Here is a 27031-nt window from a genome sequence, read left to right as displayed (position 1 = left end):
GCAGAGACCCCAGATCACAGAAGAGACCCCAGATCACAGCAGAGACCCCAGATCACAGCAGAGACTCCAGAGTCACAGCAGAGACCCCAGATCACAGCACAGACCCCAGAGTCACAGCAGAGACCCCAGAATCACAGCACAGACCCCAGATCACAGCAGAGACCCCAGAGTCACAGCAGAGACCTCAGATCACAGCACTGACCCAAATCACAGCAGAGACCCCAGAGTCACAGCAGAGACCTCAGAGTCACAGCAGAGACCCCAGATCACAGCAGAGACCCCAGAGTCACAGCAGAGACCCCAGAGTCACAGCAGAGACCCCAGATCACAGCACTGACCCCAGATCACAGCAGAGACCCCAGAGTCACAGCACAGACCCCAGTCATAGCAGAGACCCCAGATCACAGCACAGACCCCAGATCATAGCAGAGACCCCAGAGTCACAGCAGAGACCCGAGTCACAGCAGAGACCCCAGAATCACAGCAGAGACCCCAGAGTCACAGCAGAGACCCCAGAGTCATAGCAGAGACCCCAGAATCAGAGCAGAGACCCCAGAGTCACAGCAGACCCCAGAACAGCAGAGACCACAGAGTCACAGCAGAGACCCCAGAGTCACAGCAGAGACCCCAGAGTCACAGCAGAGACCCCAGAGTCACAGCAGAGACCCCAGATCACAGCAGAGACCCCAGAGTCACAGCAGAGACCCCAGAGTCATAGCAGAGACCCCAGAGTCACAGCAGAGACCCCAGAGTCACAGCAGAGACCCCAGATCACAGCACAGACCCCAGAGTCACAGCAGAGACCCCAGAGTCACAGCAGAGACCCCAGAGTCACAGCAGAGACCCCAGATCACAGCAGAGACCCCAGAGTCACAGCATAGACCCCAGAGTCACAGCACAGACCCCAGAGTCACAGCAGAGACCCCAGAGTCACAGCACAGACCCCAGAGTCACAGCAGAGACCCCAGAGTCACAGCAGAGACCCCAGAGTCACAGCAGAGACCCCAGAGTCACAGCAGAGATCCCAGATCACAGCAGAGACCCCAGAGTCACAGCACAGACCCCAGAGTCACAGCACAGACCCGAGTCACAGCACAGACCCCAGAGTCACAGCAGAGACCCCAGAGTCACAGCAGAGACCCCAGATCACAGCACAGACCCCAGAGTCACAGCAGAGACCCCAGAGTCACAGCAGAGACCCCAGAGTCATAGCAGAGACCCCAGAGTCACAGCAGAGACCCCAGATCACAGCAGAGACCCCAGGTCACAGCACAGACCCCAGTCACAGCAGAGAACCCAGTCACAGCAGAGACCCCAGAATCACAGCAGAGACCCCAGAGTCACAGCAGAGACCCCACAATTATACCAGGGCCACCAGAACAGCAGCAGGCACCCCAGAATAGCAGTGGGGTCTGGAGCCCCCAGAACTGTGGTAGCCCCGGCCCCCGGCCCCCAGCGCAGGGGTGGGGGGCAGCAGACAGCTCTGAGCAGAGCCCTTGTCCACCTCGGGGGCCTGCCAGGTAGGCTGAGCCTGACACTTTGAGACGTAGAGTGCTCCACCAGACCGGGATGCCTGGTGACTCCCAAATCGGGCTCAGAAGAGGGTTGGTGGGATGCGAGACCCCGAAGTCCTGGGCTCCAACAAGCAGCACAGGCCCCGCGGGAGAGGGAGAGAAGCCAGCGGCAGGAGAGGCCCCGAGAGACACTGCACAGAGGCGAGGACATGAGTGGAGGCCTGAGGAGGCTGACAGAGAAGGCGGCCCAGGGGGAGAGGGGCTCGTGGGCTCTGCGGGACTGAAAGGGGGGGGTGGCCCCGCCGGGGGCCCACGGTGCTCACGTGCAGCCAAGCGTCTGTGGCACATTCAGGGATGAGTGTGACCAGTCTTCTGATGGCCAGTCACGCACTCTGCTCAGACAAGGCAGGAGGGTGCCCACGCACCCCCTTGCTCCCGTTCAACCCGTGACAGTAGGGCTGTGCCCCCCACCCCCAGGGCCCACAAACCGTCTTCCTGTGACAGCCAGAAGTGCCGGTGCCCATGCAGGTGGGGCAGGGCTCTCAGAGGTGGACTGTTTACAGATGTTCGAAGGATGGAGGAAAAACAAAAACACATCTGACCGTCTAAGTGAGAACACCTGGTGAGAACGCGGCTCACTAAGTTCACGTGCTTCAGAACACACACGAGAGAGATTTGCCAGCCATCGCTTTTTTATTGTCAGACATTACGTGACACGGGAAGCCATTCTTGGAGACGGGCTTGACACACACACAGCTATGGCAGAAGCCCCATGGCACCCAAGTTGGGGGTGAGGAAGGGCCGCCAGCCTGGACACCCGCCCCATGGGCAGTGGTTCTGCAGCGCCCCCGGGGGAGGTCACACTGGCACTGCCTGGGGAGGGGCGGGCAGGGGAGCGCTGCTCACGTCTTGCCGTGCCATCTGGCCCCAGAGCCACACGGAGAAGGAGCCACGTATACCGCAGAGGAGCGGTAGCGGATGGGCAAGCAGAAATACCGCTCCTTCCTCGCAAGGAATCCCAACTGAGGGGAACGCCAGGGTGGCGGAGACCGCACAGGGTACGTGGCCGGGAAGAGGTGGGCTGGGGGGGCCCCCTGGAGGTCTGCGTGTCTCCCCCGGGAACCGTGGTGACAGGCCCACAGGGAGAGCGGAAGCTGAGGAGGGCAGGTGGCTCCCCGTGACGCCCAGCCACAAGTCCACAGCTGGCCCTGGGCCGGCGGGTCCCGGGGCTGAGCAACGCTGGGCGGGGCGGCTGTGCTGCTGTCCTCGGCGCCGTCGTGAGCTCGCACACGCACATGCTTGCTTCAGGCAGGCCGGCCGGCCAACTCGCCCTGCACAAACCCGTCTGAACAAAACGCAGAAGGGCTCCTCTGACCAGATCCAACAAGGAGCAGAGACAGCGGCTGCTCGCGCGGGTCCTGGTAGGTCGCGGGCACCGCGGAACCCGTGGGCCCGGCTGCTGAGACAAACCCTCCAGCCCAGGTCTGTCGGGCGGCTGTGGGCAGCAGTCACAGGAGGCTCTGGACACGCCACCACTTGCGTCTTCCTTCTCTTCCTGCAGGACAGCCATTCCCTGTCCCCGTGTCGGGGAGAGGCTCGGCGCGGTCTCCACAGCAGACAAAGCCTGGGCCCTGCTTCCCCAGAGCCTGCAAGCCGTCCTGCGGTTAAGTGCCCACTGCAGGATGAGTGCGGTGTGCTGATTTTTTCTACAGAATTTTATTTATTTATTTATTTATTTATTTATGAGAAAGACAGGAGGAAAGAACCAGCCATCACTCTGGTCCATGTGCTGCCAGGGATTGAACTTGGGACCTCATGCTTGAGAATCCAGTGTTTTATCCACTGCGCCACCTCCCGGACCACCGGTGTGTTGCTTTTATGTCCAAATGACGCCCAAGGGTGGAAGAGCCTCTGTGCACACGAGGTAGGCTCTGTCCCGTCCCAGCAGAGCCTCAGTTGGACCACCTGGAACACAAGTGTCTGTGAGCGTCTCTGGAGCCAGCCCGCAGGATCCGGCCCCCACAACCCCCACCCCGAGTGACCTGAGGGGAGGGGGGTGTGTGCGGGTACATTCACGCCCACGTGGGTGGGCCTGCCAGCTGCGGCCCAGGGTGCTGACGGGCACCGTGTGCGTCTGGCCCCACGCCCGGCGGCCCGCCGCTCTTTTCACTTTTAAATGTCCACCCTGAACTTTTTGCTGTTTCCCCTTTTGCTACCTGAGGTTTTTGGTTTTCATCTGTGCTTCCTTTTCTTTTTCTCCTACAGTTCTGAGTCCTGCTTTTACTGAAGGCGTTTACGGGTACAGTATGCTCTGCGCAAGCGTCAGCTCTGGGCGCTGGGCTTCCACTGGCATCGTCTACTGTGTGGGTCCTGGTTTTCCTTGGGATTCTGGTGACTGCTTACTAATGTCCACATATGTGCAATTTCTAAAATTTCTTTATTTTATAGAGACAGTCAGAAATCGAGAGGGAGAAGTAGAGAGGGAGAGAGACAGAGAGACACCTCCAGCCCTGCTTCACCACTCGCAAAGCTTCCCCGGCAGGTGGGGCCAGGTCCTTGTGCGCTAATGCGTGCGCTCAGTCAGACGAGTCACCGGCCAGCCTGTATGTGAAGTTTCCATTTTCTTCCTGCAACTCCCCCCCCCCCCCCATTTTATTAGACAGGACAGAGAGAAACTGAGGGAAAGGAGAGAAACACCCGCAGATCTGTTTCACTGCTCGTGAAGCTTCCCACTGCAGATGTGGAGTGGGGAGTCGAACCTGGGTCCTTGTGCATGGTGACATGTGCACTCAACTAGGTGAGCCACTGCCTGGCTCCCCCGTGTAAACAGAGAAGACAGCTGGCATGACAACCTATAAAACAGCTTTGTGGCTTAACAAGTCCATCCTAGGAGATGCCCTGGGTACTTGTGAGAATTGATGGCCGGGTTGCTAGTTGCTGTTCTGCCTGCCACTTACTGTCTCCCAGGCAGTTAACTACCACTAAAAGGGAGCTATTCAAGTCTCATCTGTGTGTCCCACCAGTGACGTCTCTTGAAAGCCTGGGAGGAAACTGCACAGTCTATCTGCTCACTTGCAGGCACATCTCTGGACTGCAAGCGCGTCTCCTGCAGACAGTGCATATAGCTGGGTTTCTGAAACTCTGTTTTGCTGGTGTCTGCCATGAGACTGAGTTTAACCCATTTAACTGTGTCCGGCTTAAAATCGAGGGGAAAAAAACATTTATGTGGGGGCTGAGCTGTTACGTAGACAACTGAGCAATGTTACACATGTTCAAACTGTTGTATTTTATTCTCGACTATAAACCATTAATGAAGAAATAAACCCAATGAAGAAATAAAAAAGATTTATATGTCTTTTTTTTTTTTTTAACCAGAGCACAGCTCAGCTCAGGTGGTACAGGGGATTGAACCTGGGACCTCTGGTACCTCAGGCATAAGTCATTTTGCTTAACTAGTATGCTGTCTCTCCAGCTCATTCTTCTTCTTCTTTTTTTAAAAATATTTATTCATTACTAGATAGAGACAGAAAGAAACTGTGTTCCTCGTCCGCTAAGCTGGTCTGTCAGAGCTGCAAAGTGGGTCTGGAAGCTCCCTGACGTCACCACTGCTGCTGTCACCAGTGCTGTCTGAAGCTCGCTTGTCTGGGGTGTGCACTTAAGAGTTGAAAAACAGGGAGCTGGGGGGGGGTGGCGGGCAGTAACGCAGTGGGTTAAGCGCACATGGCGCAGAACGAAGTGCAAGGACTGGTGTAAGGATCCTGGTTTGAGCCCTCAGCTCCCCACCTGCAGGGCGGTTGCTTCACAGGCGGTGAAGCAGGTCTGCAGATGTCTTCCTCTCCTCTCTCCATTTCTCTCTATCATATCCAACAATGACAACAATAAGAGTAACAAATGGAAAAACTAGCCTTCAGGAGCAGTGGATTTGTAGTGCAGGCACCACGCCCCAGCGATAACCCTGGAGGCAAAAAAAAAACAAAAAAAAACACAGGGAGTCGGGCGGTAGCGCAGCAGGTTAGGCAGGTGCGCAAAGCGCAAGGACCGGCATAAGGATCCCAGTTCGAGCCCCCGGCTCCCCAACTGCAGGGGGACCACTTCACAGGCAGTGAAGCAGGTCTGCAGGTGTCTGTCTTTCTCTCTACCTTTGTCTCCTCCCCCTCCATTTCTCTCTGTCCTATCCAACAACAGCAACAGCAATAACAATAGCTATAACAATGAAAAACAAGGGCAACAAAAGGGAAAATAAAATATAAAAAACTATAAAGTTGAAAAACAAAGTCTTCTTGTCTTAAACCCACTAATCATTATATAATGTCTATCCTTCTACTTACTCTGTCTACTTACCATTTTTAGCTGGAAATATCTTATCTGATAAACATAAACTGGATCTGCCTTTCATTTTTATTCATTTTTTAAAAGATCTATTTATTCTTGGTGGGCGGGAGGTAGGTACCAGAATACTTGCAAGTCCTGTGCCGCACTGCTGCAGCAGCTCCTGGCTAATACGCCTGTCCTCCAGAGTGGCCATGTGCTGAGATTCCTGTAACTCTGAGGTCAAGCTGATGGGCTTTTAGGAGCTTGGGCTCCGTCCGCTCAGTGACTCAGGTCTCACTGTCCCCAGCTCGGTGCCGCGTCACCCAGTCCGCTCAGTGACTCAGGTCTCACTGTCCCCAGCTCGGTGCCGTGTCACCCAGTCCGCTCAGTGACTCAGGTCTCACTCTGTCCCCAGCTCGGTGCCGTGTCACCCAGTCCGCTTAGTGACTCAGGTCTCGCTGTCCCCAGCTCGGTGCCGCGTCACCCAGTCCGCTCAGTGACTCAGGTCTCACTCTGTCCCCAGCTCGGTGCCGCGTCACCCAGTCCGCTCAGTGACTCAGGTCTCACTGTCCCCAGCTCGGTGCCGCGTCACCCAGTCCGCTCAGTGACTTAGGTCTCACTGTCCCCAGCTCGGTGCCGTGTCAACCAGTCCGCTCAGTGACTCAGGTCTCACTCTGTCCCCAGCTCGGTGCTGTGTCACCCAGTCCGCTCAGTGACTCAGGTCTCACTGTCCCCAGCTCGGTGACGCGTCACCCAGTCCGCTCAGTGACTCAGGTCTCACTCTGTCCCCAGCTCGGTGCTGCGTCACCCAGTCCGCTCAGTGACTCAGGTCTCACTCTGTCCCCAGCTCGGTGCCGCGTCACCCAGTCCGCTCAGTGACTCAGGTCTCACTGTCCCCAGCTCGGTGCCACGTCACCCAGTCCGCTTTCCATCACGCAGAAGACCCACTGCTGTTCCCGCTAGGCCATTTTGAAGGTGACGAGCGTTTTGATTTCTGCTGAACCATGAAAGTTTATCCTTCCTTCTACCCTTCAGGATAAGCTGGCTGGATGGGTGGTGTTTTCAGTTGGAAATCCTTTTCCTCTGAAACTGACTTCTGCCCGTCTGCCCTTCCCTGAGTCTGTCTCTGCCTAGCCGTGGGGGTGGTGGTGGGGTGTGTGTGGGCTTTTTCAAATCCCTGCCTACATGGTTCCTGTAGAATGTCTTAGTTTTAAAAAGTCTATCTTTGGTACTATGGTCTCTCTCCCTCTCTCCTTTTCTCTCTCTCTCTCTCCCTCTTTGTGCACCTCTTTGTCTCTTCTCTGGGGAAAAGTCATTCCAGAACAGTGAAGCCTGAAGGTGACCAAAAGCAAGCAAACAACAAGGAACATGCTATGTCCAAGTCCCTGGGAAGGAGCAGCTGTGTGTGGGGACGCTGTGACAGACAGCAGCATGTGGAAGCGTCTGGAAGGCCAGGGCGGCTCCGAGGCAGAGCGGTGTCCTGTATACCCAAGGCCCAGCCTCGATCCCAGGTACCAAAGACAGGCAGGAAACACAGGGTAGAAAGAACACTGCTTCGATGCGTCTGTCTGTCTGTCTGTCTGTCTGAATGTGTCCTCTCCTCCCACCTCGGAAACAAGCTCCTGTTGGGGTAAACGCCAGCTGAGATTTTCAGTGAGCCAGCCTGAAGCTACACACACTAGGACGTCAGCTGGGAAAGCCGCCAAGCGCAGGTACAGAGGGTGTGTGCCCGCTCAGGGGCTGCTCTCACGTGAGCCCACAGGAGCTCTCCCGAGCGCTGGGTCCTAGTCAGGGACCGTGGATGGCCGGCCGGGCGTTGGCGGGTGAACCTGCTGTCACGTCCAGCTCTGACTTGGGGGAGTCAGCTACCTGATAGCTGTCTCCTGCCGCCTAGTCTAGTCCCATTCCCGTCCCCGATACCCCACAGCTACAGCCCAGTACAGTTCTGGACTCAAGTGTCAACTAGATGAAGGGCCTCTAGGAAAACGACTCCGTTTACCAAAGCCAAACAAACACCTCTGTCATGTGTCCAGCTGCTAGAGAGCTGTCGTCAAATCCTGCTGGCTGGCAACTGAACTAGCTTATTTTCAGAAAGTCTGGCTTCTCCAGAAAAAGCACGGAAGGGCTTAGAGCTTTGGTAAACTGAGTCATCCCAGAGGCTGCAGGAGAGACTCACCCAGAAGACCCCGAGTGCCTCCTCCGTGGGTCAGACTCATACTGCCGACTCCCTGCATCAAAAGGAAACAGCAGAGGGGACTTTAGCTTCTGTGAGACCGTTTGCAAACGGGGGTGGTCGGCGTGCTCTGCAGCTCTAAGGACAGTGTGGGGGCAGGAACTGATCCCGCTGTCAGCAGCGGCTGTCACTACAGTCTCGCTCTGTGACGATGCCCTTCAAGTAGGAAGTAATTAAGAGCGGGCAGCGCCAGCAGGGAGGTGGGCATGAGGCCTGACCCTCCACCAGACCCCACCATCTGCAGCCTCTCTGCACAGTCCCCGCTGCCTGCTGGGAAATGGAGACTGTGAGAGACGGCCTGGGGGACTCTGCCAAGTTTGGGGAAAAGCATCATGTGGCTCTTTTGCAGCTGAGCCTGGAGCCTCATTCCCAGCCCACGGTGCAGCTGGACAGGGGGACTGGGACAAACAGCCATAGGTGAGAAAGGTGAGGGCTTCTCACGTTGAGCAAACACTTCCTCCAGAGCCCTGCTCCTGGGAAGCCAGGGCTTCACACCTCTCCCAGGGTGTGAGGCCGGGGCCTCACTTGTTCTCTCAGATGGATCAAGGCAGCTTTACAGCAGCTCCCACAGAGCAGGGGGAGTCTGGGGGAGCCCCAGCAAATTGGTAGCTGCTGCCTGTGGAATTTGACACATCCTTTCTCACCAGCTTCCCACAGCAAGGAAGAGGTTAAGTTTCTCACGCTGGCTGTTGGCTGCAGGCTGCAGGCTTTGATGTCCAGCACCTCTGGGGGTGAGGGTGATTCACACCTCCCCAGCCATGGCTCCCAGGGCCCAGGGCAGGACACCCCCCCAGCTGTCTAGATTCCCATACTGGAGGGGACTCCCCACCCCAGACCAGGGGTCAACTTCTGGTGCTGAGCAGGCCTCACAGTAGGCACTTAGTTTCTCACCAACCGTCTTGCCTATTCTTGATTCATGACAGATCAACTTCTACTCAGACTTCTGAAATGTTTCTAAACCCCTGAGAGGCACAGGAGACAGCCCACCAGGGGGGTGCGCTGCTTTGCTACGTGCACAAGCCGGGGAAGAGCATGGCCCTGTGGGACCGAAGGGATCTAGGCTGTGTGGTTCCTTCCCCACCCCTGCCTCTCTGTCAGAATAAAGTCAGCCCTGGGCATGGAGTCCTGGAGATGGCAAGACAGAAATGCAGACAGGAGCGGAAAGGCAGGCAAAATGCAGCCGGAGGTTTGCAGCCAAGCACAGGGACGGAGCCCAGCCACGGCGTCCACGCCGAGGAAGGAGGCTGCCCAGCCCACTACAGACTCCAGTTCCGGCGAGTGGCCGTGTGCAGCCTGTTCTCATTCGAGGGGGCACTTTTCTGTGAGCTGCATGTGGCCGTCAGCCTACCCCACGAGTCTCCCTCTGAAAACTGGGCCCTGGGCAGACCGGCTGACAGGAAGGGAGGCACATGGGAGGTGTCCCGCTTCAGCGCTCAGGACGCGGGCGTGTCCAAACCTGTGTACTGCCCGTAGGCATGCCCCTGTTTGCACAACAGACACAGGCATTTTCATCGGGGAGCTGTGTTGGGGTGCCACCCTGGGCAGGCACCTCTTACCTTGCTCTCGCCACGACTGTCCTGTGCTTGACCGGCTGTGCCCGGAGCTCGTCCTGTGGGAACTGGACTCCTGCCGTCCCCACCTGCCTGTGGAGACACGAGACAGGTCACAGCTGTAGGCAGAACGTGGTCACGAGAGCATGACTGGCGCTGAGCTGACAGGGCCCTCCACGTGCCCGGACGGTCCAGGAGACAGCAGAGGTGGGGCTGGACTCAGCACGTGCAGAAAGCACAGGGGTGGCTCCGACCCTCCGGCCTCCGTGCGGCCTGGCCGGACATGCCCCTTGCTGACCTTCCATCTGTCTCTGCCCTGAGAGCCTACCCACACATGATCTCTAACCACCCTGTGGCTTCTCGTGGTGCCCAGGGTGCCATGGATGCGGGTGTCCTGGTCCAGCCCGAGAGGCCCCGTGCAGGGGCAAGGGCCCCTCCTCGGGGACCAGTCAGTGCACTCCTAAAAACTCCCTGCAGATGGGAGGACAGACTGCCTGCCATCTGCCACTTCCGGTGTGTCTCCCGTCAGCTCCGGATGTCAGCCTATTGGCACTTTACCGGGAGCCCAGAGGAAGCAGCTGTAAGGGTGCGGGCTGAGCTCCCTGTGTGCGCTTTTTAAGAGGGGAGGTGCGTTACCTGTGGGGGCTGTGCAGGTGTCTGGGGTGTCACCTGTGGGCTGAGCAGCGGGGGCCCGTACCTGTGTGGTGTGAGCGCCAGGGCTGCCTGCTGCTGATGCGTCTGTTCTCTTGTGCGCAGGCCTTGCACACGGCTGACTTCAGGGCCTGGAATCTGCTGAGCCGAGACCGCTGCAGACAGAGAGATGTGGTGAGAGTGGCCCCCAGCTCAGCCGGAGGGGAGAGAGAGAGAGAGACAGAGAGAGAGAGAGAGGACTGAGCCAGGAGAGAGGAGAGAGGCTGAGGGCCTCTCACATCCCCGGGAAAAGGCCGTGGCTGCAGCGACGTGACCGCGTGTCTAGAAAGGGCCAGGCTGACTCTGTGACGTGCACTGGGCTGCCGGGAAAGTCGTGAGGAAAACCACATCATGACGTCTGACAACTGATAGATCACAACCACACAGTTTTACCAGAAACAGCAGGCTCCTGCCAGCTGTCCTAGTATTCCGATGTTACCTCTCAGTGGAAACAGACGCAGCTCACCCCAGAGCAGCAGAGCTGGGGGGTGAGCCCCCCATGGACCGGTGGGGCCTCCGGGGCCTGTCTCCCTCTCCTTGCAATCAGAAGGCACAGAACTCAGCTGTGGCCCTGCTGAAATCAGCCAACTCTGGGGGCCTCGTCCCAGCATCTGTGAGGCGCTGGCTGCTTCTACGTTCTCAGTTTTGGGAGACGCCAGGGTCCCCTGTATGTACCATCTTAATACTCCTGCCGACTTTTTCCCGCTCTTCATTCGGGCAGAATTCAGCACAAGGGGACAATGCGCAGCCCTGGACTTAACCCTGGTGCCGCGGCACTACTGCGTGGTACCAGGGCTCACACAGGGATGCTCACGGCAAGGCAGGCAGACAGGCGGGCACCTTACCCTGCGAGCCTCTTCTATCCCTGTGGTGTCTGGATGTGTGCGAGTGGGAACACCAGTGGCAACACGTCCCCACGTCTCCTGCCCGGTGTGGGAGCTCAGAGCGCTGCTAACAGACCATCAAGCTGCCGTGCTGGGGGCAGTCCACGGCCTCAGAAACCTTCCAGGAACGAGCCAGCGACGGCACTCAAGGGTGACATTTCAGCCAAGGCCCCGGCTAAACCGTTGGGCTGAGAATCACTTCGTTGTATTTCTAGGGGACCCATCTGCTGTCTGTAGGAGTCATTCCCTCCTCTCAGGCTGGGAGGGGGGCACATGGGAGCCACAGCGAGGCCGGTGGGAGGCTGCGATGGGCAGGCCCTGAACCCACAGGGCCAGAAGGGGCAAGGAAGGAGCAATGTAGTGCATGGCTGTCCCCTCCAAGGGATGTTTCTGGTGAGCCCGGGCTCTGAGGGGCAAGCGAGGACTCACGTTCTGCTCCAGCAGTGCCTCCACCGAGTACCCTTTCTCAGCCTGCAGGTACTTCTGGTGAAACAGCTTCCCATCAAACACGTTCCAGGGCATGAGGTCGCTGAGCAGCCAGGGAGAGCCGCAGGCACCGTTGACCAGCACCAGGGTGGTGAGGCCGCGGACCAGCAGGGAGCCAAGCTGCACGGCCCTGGAGTCGATGTAGTCGGGCTGCGGACACACGGGCGGGAGGCGGTGAGAGCAGGCCCCCGCAGGGCAGACCAACCTGGCGTGGCCACCCACACTGCTCACAGCAGACACTGCTGCCAGGCCCTGGGAACATCCGGCGAACACCATGAGGCCCCCGGGCGCTGCAGTGACTGACAGCGTGTGACTGTGTGGTGACAGCAGGGGACAGCGTGGATGATCTCACTCATGGACAGAAGTGGAGAAATAAGAACAGAAGGGGAAACACAGAGCAGGACTTGGACTGGAGTTGGTGTCTTGCCCCAAAGTAAAGGACTCAGGGGGAGTGGGGGGGGGCTTTCAGGTCCTGGTGCTGATGGTGGAGGAGGACCGGGGCTGGGGGAGAGTGTTTTGTAGAAAACTGAGGAATGTCACACATGGACCAACAACTGTATTTACTGGAAACAATTAATCCCCCAATAGAAGAAGAAGAAGGGGAGTCAGGCGGTAGTGCAGAGGGTTAAGCGCACGTGGCACAAAGCGCAAGGACCAGCATAAGGATCCCGGTTCGAGCCCCCGGCTCCCTACCTGCAGGGGAGTCGCTTCCCAGGCGGTGAAGCAGGTCTGCAGGTGTCTGTCTTTCTCTTCCCCTCTCTGTCTTCCCCTCCTCTCTCCATTTCTCTCTGTCCTATCCAACAACGACGACATCAGTAACAACAACAATAATAATTATAACAATAAAACAAGGGCAAAAAGGGAATAAATAAATATTTTAAAAAAAGACCCACTCCAAACTGCTCGTCACAGAGAGGCTGTGTGCTCAGGCCCCTGGTGTCTGCAGGAAGTGAGGTTTACAGGCCACACGCTTCAACCCCAGGCTCAGAGGCTGTTCCAGCAACTGGGACGGTCACATGTCAAGTCCTCTCCTGTGAGACCGAAGCTGAGGGGAACCCCCGGGACCCCTCGCCTGTGTGTGGCCTGAGCTGCGTGTGAAAGGCTGGCCTTCTGCTCACCAGCGAGTGCACCGGCCCGTGCTGTGGAAACAGGGTTGCTTTGGGAGAAAGACAAGAAGCAGAAAAACCAGTTGTGTCCCTCAGCCAATATTTTCTCAATATTTTGCCTCCAGCCGCCCTGTGGTGTTGACATGCACTGAGGCTTGTGGGCGGTTCTGTAAAGCGACACCCATAGGGGACAGCTCTGAGCTCTGCTCACAGGCTGCCGTCCAGTGAGAGGGAAGCCAGGCAGGGCAGGAAGCCCTCAAACCCTGGACCGTTTGCTGGTGACCCAGCCTCCGCAAACTGGCTGCCTTTGGGCTAGAGGCCAGTAGGGTGTGCGGGGCCCCACCGAAGCCCTCCCTCCTCGGGTGTCCTGGTCTCAATAAGCTCCAGCTCCAAACTAACCCTCAGAGCTGGACAGCAGGGACCACCCGTTCACTCCGGGGGTCCCAGGACCCTGTGACAGCTGGCGACATGTGCAGGTCTGCCCTCCATAACACCCAGAGGGCACCTGCTGCTCCCGTGGGAGGGCAACGGTGGCTGGGCGTGGGTGGCAGGTGGAGAGGTGGGGACAGCAGCGCGGCAGTGGGATGGCAGGTGACTGACGTGCAGAGTTGGAGGCCGGGGCGCCCACCTACCTCCAGGTCCTCGAGCTGCACGGTGGACTTCCCCGGCAGGCACAGCGCCTGCGCGATGAAGGCATGCAGGTCCTCCAGGCACAGCGTGTCCACCTGCGGGGAGGGCGGAGTCAGCACGCACAGCACGCGGCGCCGAGACAGGGACCCCCGGCACCCGGGCAGGTGGGCAGAAGCACGCTGCGCCCCACCTCCAGCGCCGGCCGGCTGGACCCAGTGCAGCCTACAGGGGCGGGTAGGGCTGGTGTGGCTCCATCTGCTCCAGACGAGGCTGGGGGTGCAGCCTCCGCCAGGTGGAGGCGGAAGGGGGAGGCCCTGGTCTCAGGGAGATGGCCCAGACAAAGACAGTGGAATGACTATTTCACACACACACACACACACACACACACACACACACACACACACACACACAAAATACACGATACTTTCTTAAAGTCTAAGTGATGTCACTGATGTGCCAATCAATTCTTTTCTAGTTTGAGAAAGTTCAAATAAAAAGAAAAGTAAGCTCAAATTTAAATGAGCGCCTACCTGAAAACAGTCAAAACACACACTCAAAGACTCAGAGATGACTGTGCCTCCAGGTCCCTGCTACACACCCAGCAGAGCGCCCAGCATCTAAGTGCCCTTCGGTGGGCTGGGTGATGGCGCACCTGGTAGAGCGCACATATCACAGCCCGTGAGGCCCCGGGTTCAAACCCCCAGTGCCTACCTGTAGTGGGGGAGCTTCACGAGTGAAGAAGCAGTGCTGTGGAGGTCTCTCTCTCCCTCTCTCGCCCCACCTTCCCTCTCCCCACCTTCTCTCTCAATTTCCCTCTGTCTCTGCCCGCTGACTGGGTCAGGAGAAGAAGTCGTAGTATCAACATACAGTAGACTACTACTCAGCTGTAAAAAGACCCAATCCTGCCATATGCAACGTGTGGATGGACTCGGAGGTCTCAGTGAACGGAAGCAGAGCATAAGATAAACACGGCATGGTTCCATCTTTGCACGGGGCACAGAGAAAGAAAAAGCCCAGATGGCAGTAACAGACTCCATTCTCTACGAGCAGTGAGTCATGGGGGGCAGGACCGCCGCTGGTGCAGGACTGACCTGGACTTTGAGAGCAAGCTCAGCGGACACAGACGCCGACTATAATGCAGCGCGATAACACTGCTCAAGTCAGAGAGAGTTCAGTTGCCACGACGTCGCAGGTGGCTTGCATGATCAGACTATTAGGCCACTTGCTGGGACTATTCAGAGTCTCAATCACTCTCAATCATCTTTAAAATCACCCATTAAGAATTATTTCAGTCCTACAAAAATGTCCCTTACACAGCAAAGACAGAAAAGTTTTGAGCGCCGTCTGCATGACAAGACACCACTGGCAAGAACACAACCCCAGCTCAAAAGCCTGACAGAGTGCCGCGGAGAGGGCTGGGGAGACGCTCGGCTCCGGGGCAGAGTGTGGCCTCATAGTCGCTGACCCCTGGCACTACGGGGGACCGAGGATGCCGCACGGGGAACGCCACAGACGGCGGGCTGCGGCTGTGTGGCTCCAGACACTGCGGCCGAATCACCGGCAGGGTCCCGGGTGTGACCCCCGGCACTCTGGCAGGAGAGGGAGCGAGCCGGAGTTACCTGCACGAAGAGGTACATCAAGAGGCAGCACAGCGCCTGGAAGGGGCCTTCCACGGCCTGCAGCTCTTCTCTGGCGGAGGAAAGGTCGAAGCAGGCCAGGAGTGCATCCAGGCGCTGGGCTTCTACCTGGGGGCCTTGGTCCAGCCACAGTGATCTCAGACTAGGCATCCCCCCTAGCAGAAAACAGAAGCAGGTTACCAGCATGCTCTGCACAGCAAGTCAGGACATGCTTCTGGAAGCACGATGCAAGAGGAAAGGGCATGACTCTTCCTAACATCCCTGGGCCTTGATGCAAACACCAAAGCCCCCAACAGGTGGGTGGGTAGGGGTGTGTGTGTGTGTGTGTCTGTGTGTGTGTGTGTGTGTGTGAATGCGCATGTGCAATTGCACTGGAAACACATTTTTAAAAACAACTATGAGAGAGACAGAGGAGGAGAGAGAAGCAGGGCATCACTCTGGCACATTTGGTGCCAAGGACTAAACCGAGACCCCATGCTTCAGGGCCCAGTGCTTCATACACTGTGACGCCTCCCACACTGCAGGGGGACACCATTTTTTAAATTAGTCATTTCATAATGATCAACAGGCTGTAAGATCACAGGGGTCCAATCCCACATAGTTCCCACCACCAGAGCTCCCTGTCCCAGCCCCTCCATTGGAAGCTTCCCTGTTCTTTATCCCTCTGGGAGCAGGGACCCAAATTCTTTACGGGGAGCAGAAGGTGGGGGTCTGGCTTCTGTCATTGCTTCTCTGCCAGACATGGACATCGGCAGTTCAAGCCACACCCCCAGCTTTTTTCTGTCTGTCCCTGGTGGGGCAGGGCTCTGGGGCATAATGCTCCAGGACCCAGGGGTGAGGGCGTCTGCCCAGGGAGGTCAGGATGGCAGCATAATAGCGTCTGCAACTTGGGGGACACCCTTTCTTTCTTTCTTTCTTTCTTCTTCTTCTTTTTTTTTTTTTTTTTTGTCTCCAGGGTTATCATTGGGTCTCGGTGCCTGCACTACAAATTCACTGTTCCTGGAGGTCACTTTTTTCATTTTTTTTGCCGTTGTTGCTATTGTTATTGATGTTACTGCTGCTGTTGTTGTCAGATAAGACAGAGAGAAATTGAGAGAGGGGAAAGACAGAGGGGGAGAAAAAGATAGACACCTGCAGACCTGTTTCACCATGTGGAGAGCTGGAGGCTCGAACGGGGATCCTTACGCTGATCCTTGCACTTTGCGACAGGTGCACTTAACCCACTGCACTACCAACCCGGCCCTGGGACACCATTTAAAAAAAAAATTTAAAACTGTTTTTAATATTTATTCCCTTTTGTTGCCCTTGTTTTTCATTGTTGTAATTATTACTGTTATTGATGTCGTCGTTAAGATAGGACAGAGAGAAATGGAGAGAGGAGGGGAAGACAGAGAGGGGGAGAGAAAGACAGACACCTGCAGACCTGCTTTACCACCTGTGAAGCGACTCCCCTGCAGGTGGGAGCCGGGGACTCGAACCGGGGTCTTTACGCCGGTCCTTGCGCTTTGCGCCACGTGTGCTTAAGCCGCTGCGCCACCGCCCGACTCCGGGACACCATTTTTTAATGGCCGCGTGAGGCCTTTTTGGGCGCTCATACTCTCTCTGCGCCTGGTGTGTGAAGAGCTACTCCGCAGCTTGTTAGCAGGGCGCTGCCTCGGGCAGGAGAACCTAGGCACAGCGGTGGCTTGGTGGAGAAGATCCCAAGAGACCCTGACCCTGACCCTCAACCCTCAACCCAAACCCGAGACAGGGTCTGCTCCCTCAGACCCTGGACAAGCTGCCCACAGGCTTCCACCGCAGAAGAACCAAGGCGGGAGGGGGTGCGGTGCAGCTGAGATGTGGGACCCGGGACGCGGACCCTGCTCCACACAGAAACAAGCAGCAGAGAAAAGCCCGGTGGGGGCGGCGCTCAGGTGTCTCCCAGCACTGGGATGAGACCGCACAAGGCCACCCCCTGGGCCCTGCCTGGCCCGCCAGTCCTCGTGCCTGGAGTCTGCACCTGGACACCTGGACACCTGGACCCCAGGCTGTGGGGCCTGGCAGCCTGCGCTTCAGAAAGCTCCCTGCTCATGCCACTCCAGAGCGATTCCCAACACGTGGCCTTCAGGATTCTGTGTCTGTATTCCGTATCATCGAGGTTATCAAAACCAGAGACAAGAAGAGTCCCGAGGCCTCTACTGGAACCCAACAAGGAGCTGACTGCTGTGTGGCCTGGGGTCTCGAGGGCTGAGTGGCCGGCACTGGCCGAAGCCCCTGTGCGACGATGACCCCAAGGGCCAGAGTGTTTCCCAGGGAAACAGGACCCACTAACCTGGGCTAGTCAGGGGACTGAGCCCACTAAGCAGGTGGCAGGTGACTTCATATCCCAGGCATCTGCTGTCCCTCTGCAGAAACACTTCTGAGGAGAAGAATTGCCCATGCGGCAGCCAACAGACTCAGCTCGCTGCACAGTGCGTCCAACTCACAGCCTAACATTTTTTCCCCACATTTTTAAATGGCTAAAAAAGTCAAAAGGAGTGGTCCGGGAGGTGGCACAGTAGATAAAGTATTGGATTCTCAAGCATGAGGTTTTGAGTTCAATCCCTGGCAGCACATGTACCAGAGTGATATCTGGTTCTTTCTCGCTCTCCTCCTATCTTTCTCATAAATAAATTAATTTTTAAAAAGTCAACGGGAAACTCGTTATTTCTCAATATGAGAAACTCCAAGTCTGCCTCCCTTGCAGAAGTTCTGCAGGGCCCCATGGCCACGCACCTCGTATCATCTGTGCTCTGAGATGCCTCGTGAGGGGTAGAGGCCTGAGCCATGCAGTGAGCAGTGTGGAAACTGCAAGCCTGGGGCCCCAAGCTGAATGCCAGAGCAACGCCCTGCCCACCCAATAAACAGAATACTAAAAAAAATAAATACAGGGGGTTGGGCGGTAGCACAGCGGGTTAAGTGCAGGAGGCGTGAATAACAGAACGTTGCTCCACGGCCAACGCCGGCGGACCCGCGATAACAGAACGTGCTCCACGGCCAACGCCGGCGGACCGCGCCTGCGGCTCATGTCGCTGTGAAGACTGCCGACGGCCATTCGCTTCGCCGACCGCTGATGTGTGGGGCTCACCGGCCGCAACGACCAGACTCGGACACCAACAAATCCGACAAGTCGGGAAACACAATGAAGTCGCGAGCCGCGAGGTGCAGACAGATGACTCAGAAGAGGCCAGTAGGAGGCCAGTAAGCTGGTTCCCAACAGCGCGGGAGAGACGCAGGAGCAGCTTGCCAAGCTACTCACCGCTTCACGGTGTCTTTGTCAGAACAGTGAGAAGGGCTGCAGAAGCCCGAGTCTGAACTGGGAAAACTCACGGAGCAGGTGGCAGCTCTAGAAAAGCTACCGGAGAGACTTACTCTGAAGGTAAGCAGGCCGGCGGATACGAACCACCCGTCCGAGAGTCTGTCTCAACTCAAGACTTTTGGTGACCAAGAAAAAAAGCAACTCCAAGCAACTCCGGAGGTGCCAAGGAGCAAGAGCATCCCACCCCAGCGGCACTGACGTCAGGGGATGTGCTCTGGCCCTCCCGCCTCCACAAACAGATGAATAAAACCTTTCCCAAAGTCACTGCCAGAGAACCATAGTATTCCTTTCCCACGCTATTTTTGGAAAGAGGCTATAAAGAAGAAAACTGCAGAGAAGAATGTTTCTGGAAAATTACTTGAGGGGCCAGGAGGTGACACACCTGCTTGATCACACATGTTACATACAATGCACAAGGACCCGGGTTCAAGCCCCTGGTCCCCACCTGCATGGAGAAAGCTTTCCAAGTGGTGAAGCAGGGTTGCAGGTGTCTCTCTCCCTCCCTATCTCCTCCTTCCTCTCAATGTCTGACTGTCTCTATCCAATAAATGAATACAGATAATAAAAACAAATTTTAAGAGAGTCCCTTTAGAAAAAAAGAAAACTACTTTGGCAATTCCCCGAAACACTTCTTGCTATAAAAACAAACATCAATGCATCTTAAATGATATTTAAAACTTTTTTAAAAAGAACTTACTTTTATAGAAGCAGAGAGAAATGCAAAGGAGAAGGGGAGAAAGAAACAGAGACAGACAGAAAGACACCTGCAGCCCGCCTTCACTGCTCATGAAGCTCCCCTCCTGCAGGTGGGGACCAGGGGCTTGAACCAGGTTACTGTGCCTGCCAACGTCTGCACTCAGTCTGGTACACTACCACCTGACTGGTTTGAGTACGGAAATAACTGGCACAATAAGGAAATACTCCCTACAGTGACTTTCCTTGCCTTCTCTATTTTTATCTTTTATTATCTTTATTTATTGGATAGAGATAGCCAGCAACTGAGAGGGAAGGGGGAGAGAGCGAGCACGCTCGAGAGAGAGACCTGCAGCCGTTTCACCACATGTAAAGCCTTCCCCCTGCAGGCGGGGACTGCGGGCTTGAACCTGGATACTTGAGCACTGTAACGTGCACTCCACCAGGTGCGCCACCACCCGGCTCTAATACAATCCCATCTATTAAAAAAATCAATCAATAAATACCTGAGCAGCTGTGCTCAGACCCTTATCTGGAAAAGCACAGTGGTGTGTGACAGAGAGTAACTTGAACTCACAGAGAAATAAAATATCAAAATTTTGAAAAGCATCTGTTTTGAGGTAAACTGACCAGGGTCAGTCAAAGCACCCGACCCCTGAGCTCTTCCCTCCTTTGTGTCGGGCACCAACTACCCAGCGGTCAGTCGGAGCTTGTGGACTTCGAGTGTCTCCTCAGAGCCCACAGCAAGAAAGGACGACTCTGACCATCTCCAGGTGGGGATTCTCCGCCTGCCCCGGAATACGTCTCCAGGTTCCGCTGGAGAAGAGAGAGGCCTCCTCCGGGAGCACCACCATGCGAGCCCTCCCCTTCCCGGCTGTCCCAACGGTGCTCGCCGCGGGGGCCACGGCGGGACGCCCAGAGACCGCCAGCCCGGTGCCACTCGGGAGAGGCCGCCGCCCCAGCTGCCGTGTGAGGGAGGCTCTCTCGCCACTGTGGTCGTGGGGCTGGATACTCTCGGCCCCGGGGAAGAAAGGCAGTGCACTCGCCATCTGGAGGCCGCAGCCGCCGCCGCCGGGAGGCTCCTGCCCACTCCGGACACGGGGCCGAGGCCGTACCTGGGATGCTGATGGGCAGAGGCCTGACGAGGTCGGGCTGCTTCAGCGGGTTGCCGGCGTACACAAACCACTCCTTGACCGCGGGGCAGGTGCGGGCGCCATCTGCGGATAGAGGCGGGACAGCGTGAGCGCCACGGCCAGGGGCAGAGCTGTGCCCCGACTCCCCGACTCCCCCGGCACCGGAGCCGGGAAACCTCAAGCGCAAGGTCTGGGCTCACCACACCGGACTGCTGCGGTACCACCCGCCCTGGGCAGCCCCCACACCCGAGGTCACAGAGCCCCCCGGGCCACCAGGACCATGGGCACACGGCAGGAGGCGGACAGTTTACCACCCAGGACCCGCTGCCCTTCCCTCGCCAGTGCCGACCCTCACCTGCGCCGGACCTCACCTGCGCCGACCCTCACCTGTGCGGGCCTCACCTGTGCTGGCCCTCACCTGCGCCGGCCATTACCTGCGCCGGCATTACCTGCGCCAGCCCTCACGTGCGCCGGCCCTCACCTGCGCCAGCCCTCAACTGCGCCGACCCTCACCTGCGCCGGCCCTCACCTGCGCCGACCCTCACCTGCGCCAGGCCCTCACCTGCGCCGACCCTCACCTGCACCGGGCCCTCACCTGCGCCGGCCCTCACCTGAGCCAGGCCCTCACCTGCACCGACCCTCACCAGCGCCGGGCGCTCACCTGCGCCAGGCCCTCACCTGCACAGACCCTCACCTGCACCATGCCCTCACCTGCGCCGACCCTCACCTGCGCCGGGGCCTCACCTGCGCGGGCCCTCACCTGCGCCGACCCTCACCTGCGCAGGGCCCTCACCTGCGCCGACCCTCACCTGCGCCGACCCTCACCTGCGCCGGCCCTCACCTGCGCCGACCCTCACCTGCGCCGACCCTCACCTGCGCCGGGGCCTCACCTGCACCAACCCTCACCTGCGCCAGCCCTCACCTGCGCCGACCCTCACCTGCGCCGACCCTCACCTGCGCCGGGCCCCAGCAGGAGGGAGTAGACGCGCTGCCGCACGGGCCGGAAGACAAAGGCCTGGCTGGGCAGCGCCTGGTCCAGTGCGTCCTCCAGGGTGTTGCTGCACTCGATCTCCCCGCCGCTCATGATGTTGTATACCAGGTAGGTCTCGGCCCGGACGTGGCGTGTCCTGGCCACCTGCTCGGAACACAGACACAAGGCGGACGACTGAGTCCAACGGAGAGGCGCCATCACGGGGCCAGGCACCCAGGCAGGAAGAAGCTTTGCAAGTGGTGCTGCAGGTCTCTCTCTCTCTCTCCCTCCCTCTCTCTCCCTCTCCCCATTCTCCCCTTCCCTCTCAATTGCTGCCTGTCTCTATCAAGTAAAATACAGGGATGAAACTTTCAAAAGGGGGCGCCACCACACTCGCAGACCACATGTCCTCCCCCCGTCGGCCCAACTCTCCCGGCCCAGAGGCGGCCTCGTGCCCAGGGGCAGCAACCGCGCCCTCCCGGCCCAGAGGCGGCCTCGTGCCCAGGGGCAGCAACCGCGCCCGGAGCGCCTCCTGTCACCCTCTCCCCGCCTCGCCACGCCGCCGTGCCGGTGCGGTCTCCCCCCTGCGGCTCCCGTGCCCAGCCTGGCACCGCTGGCCTGCCCAGGAGCTGCCGGCAGCGCCCACTGAAAGTTTCTGCTTTGCGGCCCGAGCACCGCCCCGCGCAGGCCATCTGTGAGAGCTAAGGGAGCTTCTCGGAGCTAAGGGATCTGCTCGGTTCCACTCTCCCGGGAAGAAGGTTCCCGAGACGGCGGGGCGGGAGTGAACCCATCGAGAGATTCCAACCCCAACGCAAACTGAAACCACTGCCGGGTCACTTCAACAGAATATACAGAGCGGGAGGGCTGGGGGAAGCCTGGCGGGACGCAAAAAGCCTTTTGTGCCGGAGGCACCAAGGGTCCCAGGTTCAACCCCCAGCACCACCATCGGCCAACGCTCAGCAGTGCCCTCATTTAAAAAGACAAAAGGAAAAGGGAAAGCGAGAATTCCAGCCTCAGACCCCCGACTTCACCGTCCTATTTATGTGGGTTCATGACTTTCTCAATCATTTTCTTCACACACAGCAGTTTAATCAAGTGCCAGACCAAGGGTGAAGCCGAGATCGACAGAAATGGCAGGAGGAGAGGCTGGGGGTGGAGAGCTCTGCTGAGCACACAGGGTACCAGGTTCAATCCCCTGGTAGCCCCTGCGGGGGGCGAAGGTGAAGCAGGGCTGCAGGCGTCTCTCCCTTTCCCTATCTCCCCCTCCACTATCTACTTCTGTCTGTCCTACCTAATAAAAATGGAACAAGAAAAAAGACGAAAGACCACCAGGAGCAGTGGTGTCAGAGTGCAGGCGCTGAGGCCGTGATGGCCCTGGCAGACACAGGAGACAGACAGCAGCAGGAGGGAGCAGGAAGGAGCTGTGGCCGGAGAGTGACAACGGCTCGTGGCTCGTGTCCGTGAAGAGCGCTGGGCCACCTGACCGGCTGATGGGATTGCTGATGTGACTGCCGCGCAGGGTGGCCGGGCTGCCTCCGCCAGGGTGCAGCCGTCTCCCTGCCATCAAGGCTCCAACGGCCACCTCTGAAGACAGGCGCAGGGGAGGACCAGGCAGCTTCCTCCAAGTCCTTCCCTTCTGCTTCCAGACACTGGGCTTGCGCCGTCAGAGCCTCCGAGGCTGGCAGGGCAGCTACAGACCGCCTGCCACTCACAAAGGCTGGCCAAGCTCGGCCACCACCGATGGCGTCACTCTGCCTCTTTGCTGCGCAGTGAGGGGCGACGCCCTCGATGCCTGCGGCAGTCACACGTGCCCTTCTGTGTGGTCTTCCTTAACCGGTGCCCCACACACAATCTGCTTGATAATCAGCGTGGATTTCGGCCTAGCCCAGGCCGGGCTCTTCTCAGTCCACTCTGCACTCATTTCTGTTTTGTTTTTTGATAGAGGCGGGGATGGGGGGGGAGGGAGACCCCAGCACCCAAGCTTCCTTCAGTGGGGCAGGATCCAGGATTGAACCTGGGCTGTGCACAGAGCAAGGCAGCACAGGGCCCAGGGAGCAGCTTCAGCAGCCCCCAGCTTTGAGTGACAAGCCCGAGCACTGACTTCTGGTCCTGCAGAAGCCAACAGCTCTGCTTCAAGGCCCAGTGCCGCTCCCTCTCCAATTTCCAACCCCGGCTTTTTCCTCTGTGAAGCACTTCTGGGTAGAATAGGTCTAACTGCTCAATACGTTTCCTTTTAAAAAAAGTTAACGTCAGTTACTTCACGAGAGGCACGTGGAGTGGGGGGGCGAAGGGAGGGAACCAGAACATCACCCTGGCCTGCGTGACGCAGGGACTGAGCTCAGGACCTCGTGCTGACAGTCCAGACTCGAACCACTGCACCACCTCCCAGGCCAGTGTTTTCACCCAGACTTCGGCTTGTGAGAGAGACACCAGAGCATGCTCCACCGCCCGTGCTCTTCTGTCTGTCTGTCTATCTTGTATTTATGCAGCTCTGGGATCGAAACCCAGGGACTCGCTGCGCAAGGCACAGGCTAGACTGCTAAGCCACCTCCCGGGCTCTCGGCTGTAACTCTTACTGTGACTCTTCCATCAACGTGCTGGCTTGTTTGCTAACGTGCGGGACACGGTAGTCCAAGCCCGGAGAATCCATGTGGCTGTACAGAGGGGTGGAGAGGCCAAGGAGGGAACCCAGAGTTGCACCGACAAAGGCAGACTCCATTCGGGGCTGAAGGGCAGCTGGTCAGAGAGGCCAGCAGACCAGCACAGGGTGCGGACAGGACCTGCACGACCGCAGGACAGACAGGAAGCAGTTATCAGTGCAGCAGGTGAGTGCAGTGCGGTCAGGCGCTCATACTGGGCCCTGCTGCAGCGCCAAGGGCTGAGCACCGGGTCCACGCAAAGGCTCCCGGGAGACTGGCAGGCGCTCGCTGGCAGGAGGGCAGAGCTGCTGGGAGGAGCAGGCACTGAGGATGGCAGGCCGCAGCCTCGTGTAGGCCACTGTCTTCAGAGGTGACTGTGAGGTCGGCCTCGGCCTCTGTGCACAGCATGACACACCGACAGAAGGGACAGCCACCCATTCTGGAAGAGTTCCGACAAAAGTTCAGTGCTGCAGGCAAGGCGCGGCCTGGACGGGGCAGGGGAACTGACCGGGAAAGGCTGGTCATCACAGACAAGACAAGGCCGGGCCTGTCACGCCGCATGCACCAGGGGAGAGGCCCTGGCGGGGCTGGGGCAGCAGGCGGTGTGTCTGTCTCACAGGCGCGTGCCTCATCTGCCACACGGGGCTGACACCTGTCTCGAGGGCCGCCGAGAAGGGAGGGGAGGATGTGTGTGCTACACTCCCAGCAGAACCTCATGCCACCCCCCAGGTGGCTTATGAGTCCTGGCTCTCCCTAGAAAGCTGCCCAGGGCCTGTCGCCTGATCAGAACTAAGTCCCCAGTCCTTGTGCGTCACCTACTCGACACCACCATCTGACTGCGGGCTCCCTCCTCCAGCTGTTTCTCTCCTCAAAGCCGGTGCTCCAGCCAGCTGTTCTACCAGTATGGCCCCAGGTGACACTGCGTCCAAGCTCCTTCAAGGCCCCACTGACCCTCAAGCTAATTCAAAAAGACTGAGGCCTGGGCCCAGCTCGGCCTCTGTGCCTCAACCTACAACCGTGCTCAGTCTCCTTCAGTGTCTAAAGTTCCCTTCTGTGACAGTCAGGCCAACACAGTCACATGTCACTGGATTTTCACCCGTGACATGCTGTAGCCCCCAGCGAACCCCCAGCCCCAGGTGCCTTACCTGTTTACCTGCTCCCGGGCAGACCCAGCAGCGGGCACGTCTGTAACCAGACAGACAGACAGACGGCACGGGCGGGCGTCTACATACCTCTAGGATGTCAGGGTCTGCCACCAGGGCCTGCTGCTTGACTTCAGGATCCATCCCCATGAAATCTGCCTGCTTGACCGGAGCTTCTGGCTCCAGTTCAGGATCTGCACCCGCTGGCAGGTTCTGTACGGAAGCGGGGTCTGCGCACGCAGGGATTCCTTGCATGGGCTCCAGGTCCGCACAGGCAAGAACTTCTGGCTTAGGACAAGGACCCGCACACGCAGCAATGTCTTGCTCGGCTGCAGGGTCGATACTCATGGGCGTTTCTTGCTTGGACCCGGCGTCAGCACTCACGGGCATTTCTCGCTGAGAGTCAGGATCTGTGCACGTGGGGACTTCTTGCTTGGATTCAAGGTCCGAACTCAGGGGAGCTCCTTGCTTCGAAGCGAGGTCTGCACACGTGGCCGTGTCTTGCCTGGGTGCAGAGTCAGTACTCACAAGAACCCCTTGCTGGGACTCCGGCTCAGTACTCGCAGGAACTTCTTGCTGGGATCCGGGGTCTGGACACACGAACGCCACCTGCTTATCCAAAGCTGCCACACCTTGGGGCTTCTGGAAAAACCATGGGGAATTCTGGCCGGGCAGAAGATACGACGCCATTCCTTTATAGAAAAGGGCTCTGTGGGGCCCCAGAGGGAGCATGTCTTCCAGTCTTTTCTGGCCTCGGTGCAGGCGGAGGACCTTAGCTATGTGGTCCGCCACGGCCAAGATGACGCTGCCCTTCCTGTCGGCGTTCCCTTTCACAGAGGTGTAGGCGCACAGGCACCTGTACCGGAAGCTTTCGAACACGCCCTCTGGGACGATGTCGTTGCCCAGCAGGCAGGACAGCAGCGGAAGGTCTGTCAGGTGAAGGTCCAGGCTCTCACACAGCTTGTCCCTGCATAGCATGACGGTCTTGAGGGTCTCCAGGCAGAACTCGCTGATGGAGAAGTAGGGGCAGGTGTTATAGATTAAGTAGTCGGTATCTTCTCCGAGAATCCCGAGACAGTGGTGCCGGAGGCCGTACGAGGCCACCTCGTAGTCGGCCTCCTGGAGCGAGCACAGGGTCTCCTGGCCCAGGGACTTGAGGGCGAAGCGGGTGAAGATGGCCAGCCCTGAGGGGATGAAGAACATGCTTCTGCCGGGCTGCTCCCGCCGGGACTTGACGTGGTGGAAGACCCTGGCTATCTCCCTGTTGTTCTTGAGCCTGCGCTTGACCCACACGTCCCTCTTGTGCTGCTCCACCGTGCCATCAAAGAAGAACACCAGTTTGATGCCAGCCGTCGCGAAGGCTCTCACGAACTCGCGCAGCGCAGAGAAGTACTCTCGCCACTGGCCGCCGCAGACCCAGGACTCGGGCGTGTACCAGTACCGCAGACAGCACATGGCATCCACCACGAGGGTGGGGGTGCTCCCGGGGTGCCGGCTCCGGTGCCGGCCCGCCAGCTCTCGGAAGTCTGCCACCGTGCAAATGTGTGGGCAGGCGCTGCCCACAAAGCCCTGCAGACCTCTCACCCCCATCTCGGGGCCCGGGAGGCACCTGGAGAGGAGAAAGAATACAGAGTTACAGCAGCAGGCCAGGCCAACCATCGGTCCCCTTTCGGGATCCACTCCCAGCGCCGGCTGAGATGACGCGCTTGTCAGGAGCCTCGAGTTTCCAGACAGACGTGGGGAGCTCTGCCTGCATGCGCGTGACTGGAGCTGAGGGCTCACAATGCTGCTACGATGTAACGGTCTAAAGACCTTTCAAGGGCCCGGGTGGTGGCGCACCTGGCTGAGCACACGTTAGTGTGCAAGGACCCAGGTTCAAGCACCTGGTCCCCACCTGCAGGGGGAAAGCTTTGCAAGTGGTGAAGCAGTATTGCAGGTGTCTCTCTCCCTCTCTATCTTCCCCTTCCTCTCAATTTATAGCTTTCTCTATCTAATATGTATATATATACATATATACATATATATATTATTATTATTACTATTATTTTTACCAGAACACTGTTCTGTTCTGGCTTA

The 27031-nt window shown here is 58.1% G+C and overlaps 1 protein-coding gene across 4 annotated transcripts; it reads right to left on the bottom strand.

The window, feature by feature from the left end:
- Positions 1 to 2188: 2188 nt before the first annotated feature.
- Positions 2189 to 26564, bottom strand: FAM120B (family with sequence similarity 120 member B). Of its 4 annotated transcripts, XM_060205198.1 has the most exons (10): positions 24959 to 26564; positions 21159 to 21339; positions 20187 to 20288; positions 15024 to 15196; positions 13407 to 13499; positions 11612 to 11818; positions 10306 to 10414; positions 9615 to 9701; positions 8002 to 8053; positions 2189 to 3479 (listed from the first exon to the last, which is right to left on the bottom strand). In XM_060205198.1, exons 1-10 carry the CDS (start codon positions 26543 to 26545, stop codon positions 3467 to 3469), a joined length of 2604 nt encoding a protein of 867 aa, XP_060061181.1. In that variant the 5' UTR covers positions 26546 to 26564; the 3' UTR covers positions 2189 to 3466. The 4 variants fall into 4 exon arrangements, 3 of the variants coding, with proteins under 3 accessions (XP_060061181.1, XP_060061180.1, XP_060061182.1); XM_060205197.1 differs by lacking the exon at positions 8002 to 8053; XM_060205199.1 differs by lacking the exon at positions 8002 to 8053 and having other exon boundaries at positions 25046 to 26564.
- Between the last annotated feature and the right edge of the window lie 467 nt (positions 26565 to 27031).

The sequence above is a fragment of the Erinaceus europaeus genome, chromosome 13 (assembly GCF_950295315.1).
Source record: "Erinaceus europaeus chromosome 13, mEriEur2.1, whole genome shotgun sequence".
NCBI lineage: Eukaryota > Metazoa > Chordata > Mammalia > Eulipotyphla > Erinaceidae > Erinaceus > Erinaceus europaeus.
The sequence above is the reverse complement of the archived record's forward strand: the minus strand, read 5'-3'. Positions and strand labels throughout refer to the sequence as shown.

What these genes read in the sequence shown, in the direction of transcription:
- FAM120B (XM_060205197.1), bottom strand. Translation starts at nt 26,545, where the DNA reads ATGGGGGTGAGAGGTCTGCAGGGCTTTGTGGGCAGCGCCTGCCCACAC. An exon ending in TGATGTACCTCTTCGTGCAG is followed by an intron (nt 13,500 to 15,023) that starts GTAACTCCGGCT and finishes CCCTCCCCGCAG; the next exon opens with GTGGACACGCTGTGCCTGGA. An exon ending in AGGCACTGCTGGAGCAGAAC is followed by an intron (nt 10,415 to 11,611) that starts GTGAGTCCTCGC and finishes CTCTGTCTGCAG; the next exon opens with CGGTCTCGGCTCAGCAGATT.